Source organism: Metschnikowia bicuspidata (genome assembly GCF_001664035.1).
Source record: "Metschnikowia bicuspidata var. bicuspidata NRRL YB-4993 chromosome Unknown METBIscaffold_1, whole genome shotgun sequence".
In the NCBI taxonomy this organism is placed as follows: Eukaryota; Fungi; Ascomycota; class Pichiomycetes; order Serinales; family Metschnikowiaceae; genus Metschnikowia; species Metschnikowia bicuspidata.
Genome location: NW_017387731.1, coordinates 2220091 through 2227541, shown reverse-complemented (window position 1 = coordinate 2227541; position 7451 = coordinate 2220091). Strand labels below are relative to the sequence as shown.

The 7451-nt window shown below is 42.2% G+C and overlaps 2 protein-coding genes across 2 annotated transcripts; both read left to right on the top strand.

The window, feature by feature from the left end:
• The first annotated feature begins 1736 nt into the window (after positions 1 to 1736).
• Positions 1737 to 5469, top strand: HMG1 (hydroxymethylglutaryl-CoA reductase (NADPH)). Its single transcript, XM_018859206.1, has 2 exons — positions 1737 to 1865; positions 1995 to 5469. The coding sequence occupies exon 2, from the start codon at positions 1996 to 1998 to the stop codon at positions 5038 to 5040; it is 3045 nt and encodes a 1014-aa protein (XP_018713887.1). The 5' UTR covers positions 1737 to 1865; position 1995; the 3' UTR covers positions 5041 to 5469.
• Positions 5470 to 5636: 167 nt separating this feature from the next.
• Positions 5637 to 7415, top strand: STR2 (cystathionine gamma-synthase; the record flags this gene model as incomplete). The annotated part of the gene is made up of 1 exon (XM_018856623.1): positions 5637 to 7415. The coding sequence occupies one exon, from the start codon at positions 5637 to 5639 to the stop codon at positions 7413 to 7415; it is 1779 nt and encodes a 592-aa protein (XP_018713886.1).
• Between the last annotated feature and the right edge of the window lie 36 nt (positions 7416 to 7451).

Below are 7451 nucleotides of genomic sequence, written 5' to 3'. Positions count from 1 at the left end.
CACTTGGTACGTAGCTGGGAGCTGTTTAAAGGTTTTTTATATATATTCGTTATATAGTTTCGCCCCTTTAATCAGATGAATCTACCAAAAAAAAAAAAAAAAAAAAGAATCTACCAAAAAAAAGAAAAACGGACCGAGTTCGAAAATTAGATATGCATCTGGGATGTATAATCTTATTCGTTTGATCGGATGACTCTACCTAAATATAAGCTAGAAATTAATGATTAATATTCAGTAAAAACATTTACTAAGAAGACTACGTAGGCTGTGATTAACGGAAGTAAAGCGTCGTATTCCAACACTAGAAAGGTATTTTGAACGGTCTAGATATTCTTTTGTAAATTTTACCATTTTATTATTTCACTCCACACAAAAGGCGATTGATGCCTTTACTCTGCAGGGAAGGATTTGACTTGACCTCGAGGCCGGATCACCTGATTTGGCAATTTATTTTCTTGTGATTTTCTTTATAGTTTTCAGTCCCTGGGGGTGCTAAAGTACGCTTCCTGTAGTTTGACAATATATAAAATCTGGAGTCTGGTTGAAAATCATCCTATAAATGCAGTATAAATTTTGTTCTTTGAAGAGTTGTACTAGCGAGAAATGTTATTTAGCCATCGGCGTTGTGTAATGCTTCTATGTATATTTACCTGCAAAAGACGACCCTTAATATAATGATCCTTCTTAAGTACTCCGGCAAATTATGAATTTCGTAGGCGTTCGAGACTCGTGCAGGAATTATTGATATCATTTGTTTTCCCTCCTTTCCACAAGATTCCGTTTTGAATGTCATACCAATTTCTCGAGCAATATGCCCGGTTTTCGTACACTATTTTTAGGCATATTTGAGAAACAAGTGCGAAGGATTGCTGAGTCGCATATTCATAGCGATGACTCAGTCTTGAATAGAACGATAGAAGGTTCATTGAGGGAAGCCTTGATGTGGTTTAGAATATGATTTTGACATTAAACCGAAGAATCATCCGCTTCAAAGTGGTCATTTTCCAAAAAAAAAAAAACTTAAGTATGAAAAAGTATTTATTTTTTTAATTCTGACATTTCATCATCGATTTGAAAAGTGGAGATTAAGAATGTATTCCCCGTTGGGCGATAGGCTTAACGCCGTGCGCGTGATGATAACTTAGTACTTAGAATTGTCTTGTAAACAGAAATCTCAATCCATACATTATTATAGATCAACCACAGCAAACTCGAGGTATCCTCAAAATTGATCACACTCCATCGTTGCAACCCATGATACTTTCGCATCGAAAAAAAAATGAGGTTTAAATTTTCAGTCTCTCATAAAATGTGTCTATATTTTAATCAGATGTGGAAAATTTCTCGAAGTATAAAAACATTTGCAAACTAATTCAATATCCCTCAACCATTACTTAACCAAGCGAAAGCTTAAACAAGGTGAAAAAGGGAGCGTGACTTATTAATGCCAAAGCGGGCTCAAGTATATGTGCTACTCTCATTGTCTTGGATTAAACTTTTCGAGGTATTAAAAAACTACGAGGAGCTTTATTGGACCGCCGTCGAGACCAGCAAACGCGCGTCTCTGAAAGACGCTTTTGATACTCTATGAGCGGCAACTCGAACATCAGGTTAAAAGGAAAGAAATAGCGAAAACGCTCAGCAGCACATTTTTTCTAAGGAATCATCTCGGAACCAGAAGATTTTATTTCAGAGGCTACTCCAACATGTCAAGTCGAAAAGAAATTTTGATGGAGAAACACGTACATCTCAGTGCTGGCTTCGTCGTTTGGCCGCGTATATTTTTTTTGTATACGCCGCGCATCGTTTAGAACTTCAAAAAATTACTGGCAAAATTTCACCTGTTCACCCAATCCCGGCTTGACGTATGTTACACATTAACAGAGGAAAAAGACACGTATTTCTTCTTTTCGCATCTAAAGGATCAGATTTCTATCAACTTGAAATGAGACTGCGCCCATGCTTGTCTTTTGAACCCTTTTACTAACCTCCAGAATGCTCACCAAAATCACAAATGGGGCAGCTTCGTTGGCAAGGCTAGCGGCACTCAAGCCTATTCATTTTTCCATAATCACGTGCTTGTTGGCGTCAATTGCCTACTTGACTGTGGTAGAGGAGTACCTTCCAGATTCGGTGGAAAGACAGCACCAAGTGTTTTTCTACCACCCTCCTGGAGCCTCTAACTACAACAAGTGGACGAAAGTCACAGACATATCGCAGTACGCTGATGCGGATCAGTTCTCTATAGTCCCATTGGATTTTAGGCGGACACACGCGTCCTCGTCCATCCCCGAAATCGAAAATACCGTTGTGGGCGTACATGATGAGAGACTATTAATTGTACCTTCCGATTCTTTGGATAGTGCTATGTTGAACTTGAACAGGATTAACCATGAAGGTGTCACATGGAAGTCCAGAAGTAACTACAAGTTGCGTCGTCTTTATGATTACGCAAAACACGTCGTCACTAAAATCTACTCGTTGATGCAGAGTGCCTCAGCATTCGATATCGCATTGATCACACTTGCTTACTTTGCCATGATTTACACAGTAGTCAGCGTGTTCATTGAGTTGACCGAAACAGGCTCTAACTTTACACTTGCTACCTCAATCATTATCTCGTCTGCTTTTGCGTTATTGTTTGCGTTGGCAACTGCGACTAAGTTTTTCAACTCCAAGGCTTCCTTGTTATCAATGATAGAGGGAATTCCATTTTTGACTGCGATTATTGGCTTCAAACACAAGGTCTCAATCACCAAGATGGTAATGAGCGCATCTTCCTCGCATCTTGATGTGAAGTCTATCGTTTCCAATGCTGTTGCAAGCCACTCTGTCAGCATGTTGAGAGATTACATTGTTATTATTGGGGTCTTGTTCTCCGCGGCGCTTGTTGCAAGCGAAATGGAAAGCTTGAGAAATTTTTGCCTCTTGAGCTGCTTAATTTTGGCCTTCGACCTTTTGCTTGTATACACATTCTACTCATCCGTGTTGACCTTGACCGTTGAAATAAAACGAGCACGCAAAACTAATGAGTTGCAATCAGCTTTAGAGGAAGAAGGAGTCTCTTCGTTGGTAGCAGCAAGTATTGCCAATCGCAAATCCGAAAATGACTATTCTCAGGACGAGAAAAGCAGGGGTACTGCCTTTTCTTTCAAAGTTGCTGTTCTTGGTCTTTTTTTTGCTTTCCATAGTTTTTGGTGGGGAAGTTCGTGGTTATACGGATCAGCTGGGCTAAACCAAAATTTGCTCATCCAGCCCCAGGACTTATCTAGAGCTGCCTCGAAGTACATTACAATTGGACTGAAAGGTACGTTGATCACCCTCTTCAGTTCGAAGGTGTACGTTCCTTTAGGAACGTTAGTGGTTATCGAAGATTACGTTGTGGCGTTCGTGGAGGTGGTTTCAAGTGCAATTAGAGATTCCTTGATTTCTAAAGTTTTGCTCTTTGCTTTCGCATTGTCAATTTCTGCGAACGCTTATCTTTTGAATGCGACAAGATATCAACGTACTGCCACGCGAAAATTGATTGAGAAGCAAATTTCAAGCCCGAAAATAAGCGTATCACGTAAGGCCAGCGTTGACCATGGTTCGCTCATTGAAGAGTCTGATGATTCTACTTCTATTGAGGAGCCAATTAACTTTTCAGTGTCAAACAAGGTGCTTCCTCTTGATGAATGTGTCAAGAAAATGCAAGATGGTAGACTCAAAACCTTGAATGACGCTGAGATTTCTTCTTTGGTTGTTGCAGGTAAGTTGCCTTTGTATGCATTGGAGAAGCAATTGGGTGATAATACTAGGGCTGTGGTGGTACGTCGTAAAGCCATTTCAAAGCTTGCAAACGCCCCCATCATTGATACAAACAGCATGCCTTATGCTCATTACGACTACGACCGTGTATTTGGCGCCTGTTGCGAGAATGTCATTGGTTTCATTCCATTACCAGTCGGTGTTGCCGGACCTTTGATCATTGATGGAAAACCTTATCACATTCCTATGGCGACCACTGAAGGGTGCTTAGTAGCCTCCGCAATGCGTGGTTGTAAAGCGATTAATGCGGGTGGTGGTGTGAACTCCATCATAACACAAGATGGTATGACTAGAGGCCCTTGTGTTTCGTTTCCTTCGTTGGCTAGAGCCGGTGCTTGCAAGATTTGGTTGGATTCTGAGGATGGTCAGAAGACCATCAAAAAAGCATTCAATTCAACTTCTCGGTTCGCTCGTTTACAACACATCAAAACTGCTATTGCTGGTACTCTCTTATTCATTCGTTTCAAAACCACGACCGGAGATGCCATGGGAATGAACATGATCTCAAAGGGAGTGGAACACTCTTTAAAATACATGGTTGAGAGTTGTGGATGGGAGGACATGATTACAGTGGCCGTGTCTGGTAATTACTGTACGGACAAAAAGCCGGCTGCAATCAATTGGATTGAGGGAAGAGGAAAGTCAGTTGTTGCAGAGGCCACAATTCCGCGCGACGTTGTTGTGAAAGTTTTAAAGTCCGACGTAGATGCGTTGGTTGAATTGAATATCAGCAAGAACTTGATTGGGTCTGCAATGGCAGGATCTGTTGGCGGATTCAATGCGCATGCTGCCAATATGGTGACCGCCGTTTACTTGGCATGTGGTCAGGACCCTGCTCAAAACGTCGAGTCATCAAACTGTATGACGCTCATGAACAAAACAGCTAATGGTGACTTACAAATCTCTGTTTCAATGCCTTCCATTGAAGTTGGTACTATTGGAGGAGGCACTATATTAGAACCGCAAGGTGCTATGTTGGAGCTTTTGGGTGTGCGTGGGCCTCACCCAACCAGTCCGGGTGAAAACTCGCGTCGTCTCGCCTGTATTGTGGCATCAGCAGTTCTAGCTGGAGAGCTTTCTTTGTGCTCTGCATTGGCCGCCGGCCATTTGGTTCAATCGCACATGCAACATAATCGTAAGGGAGGTAACCCAGCAACTCCCGCACTTCAAGTTGAGCAACCCAAAGATATGAGTCGACTTACTGAAGGCTCCGTTAGTTGCATCAAGTCATGAGATTAGAATTCAATAATACCATTGTCACTGCTTACGGCAGGCTTCTCCCCTAATGAAAAATACTCGAATAATATAATTTGCGCCTGTCACATGACTCTGTATACTTGAATTGACAAAGAAGTCTTACTCTCCTTATATATTGTCACGTGTACAAACCTTTTAGAATGATGATAAGGCAAATTGACTACTTGCGTTGAGTACTATTTACGTGACCTACCTCCAAGGAGTGTCAAAGCCGGATATTGATGTCATATTTGGCGGTTTTATAAAAGAAGAAAATGAGCAACAGCTGGTGATTAGGAGTGACGACAACTGACTGAATAGACCCGACACAGGAACAATACATCGCAATACACAGCAGATTGCTGCTGGAGCAGACAAGACGGCTTCAAATACGTCTCTCTATAAATTCAGATTTCTAAATCGAAGCAAGTTGCATAAAACTAATTCATTCTATGAAAGTAATAAATTTGCATCCAAAGAAATCGCACGCACTCGCGCCACTCAGGCACACGAGAGTGCGTCATAGCTTTGCGAACGGCGGGCTATACATCTTTCTACTTCTAGCTGATACAATACTTTGCAATCACAAATTTATGACGCAATCAGGACCGTCCCAGAACGTGGGAGACACCATCCCAAACAATACTGCCCATGCAGTCTCTGTGACGTTGCCCACATGGCGGGCTGTGGTCGGGTACGAGGAAGGTGAGTCATGGGTCCTGGAGAAAATGACATCTGGGTACCCTAGATTTTTCATCCATAGCATCATCCAAGATTTGGCTAAACGCATAGAAGCTAAGTATGTTAGAGATGGAGAAAGGTGCATGTTGTTTCCTTCCTCGGCTGTTGCGAAACGTTGTCGTGAATTCATCAGGGCCAAATCTAATAAGCCTAATTTGGGCAGGCGCCTTCTTCAATTTACAACCAGCCCGCCAAGAACAGAGTTTGAGAAATCCTCTGTTCTTGAATGCACAATAGTTTGCGTTATCATGCCCGAGGAGGACTTTCCTCTCGCCAAGCAATACTGGCAACACGCGGGTGAAGGAGTTTCATCTAGATTGGCTGAATACGTCTTGAAGGAGTTGTTCGAGAAAGAAGAGAAGCCACAAGGACGGAGAAGCAGAAGCAAACAAGAACTTCAAGCACAGAACATACAGAGAAAATCCCCATCCATCTCAGCATCCATGCGCTCGGAGTCCATGTCTCAAAACGAGAACGTGGACAGAGAATTCAACACTTTCATTGAGCAAAAGTATGGCCGTGTTTTGGATCTCAAATTTGCCACTCAGGCCAAAGTTGCTTTGCGCCGGAGAATTGCTGGCAAAGCAGATCTCGGTCAAACAGACCAGGAATATGCAACAGTTGAAGACAAGAAAAGAGGAACGAATATCAACGAAGATGACGTGTACTTGTACCCCACCGGAATGGCTTCCATATTCAATGCTCATCAAGCAATACTTGGAATTTCTCTGATTGCGAAAAAACTGGTGTGTTTTGGATTTCCTTACGTGGACACTTTGAGCATATTGAGGAAATTTGGACCGGGTTGTCACTTCTATGGATTCGGTGACGATGATTCGCTAGATGTAATGGAGAAGGGATTGGAGTCTGGTGATATTGACATTGCTGGATTCTTCTGTGAGTGCCCCTCAAACCCTTTGTTAAAGACACCCAATTTAAAAAGAGTGCGTGCCCTTGCTGACAAGTACAACTTTGTGGTGGTCATTGACGAGACTGTGGGAAATTTCTTGAACGTAGCTGTTCTTCAATATGCTGACATGATCGTTTCCTCATTGACAAAGATTTTTTCGGGAGATTCCAACGTGATGGGAGGCTCCTTAATTTTGAACAGGTCATCGCCTATGTACCGCAAATTAAAAGGGTATTTTGACATTAACTATGAAGATATTGTCTGGGCAGAAGACGCGTTGTACTTGGAACGAAACTCCAGAGATTTCGAAGAGAGGTCAAAAAAAGTTAATGAGACGTCATTAGCTGTGGTGGAGTTGTTGCAGTCAAGCCCACTTGTGTCTCAGATATTCTATCCTTCAATCTCTGAAAGCAGGAAGTTCTACGATGAAATTAAGACGCTGGTTGGCGGCTATGGAGGGTTGATTTCATTTTTTTTGAAAGAGCCGAAGCGGGCGCCCGCGTGTTTTGACGCCATGAACTTGCACAAGGGCCCTTCTTTGGGTACTAATTTTTCTCTAGCATGCCCTTACGCGATTCTTGCGCATTACCAGGAATTAGACGAGGTAGAAAAATGGGGAGTGGACAGAAACTTGATCAGAATCAGTATTGGATTGGAGGATAAGGATGAATTGCTTGCCACTTTGCAAGATAGTTTGGACGTTGCTGCTGCCGTGCCATAAAACGCCGATAAAAAAATATTTCTATTCGCATGAAAA

Coding starts and splice junctions, on each gene's coding strand:
- HMG1 (XM_018859206.1), top strand. CDS start 1,996: ATGCTCACCAAAATCACAAATGGGGCAGCTTCGTTGGCAAGGCTAGCG.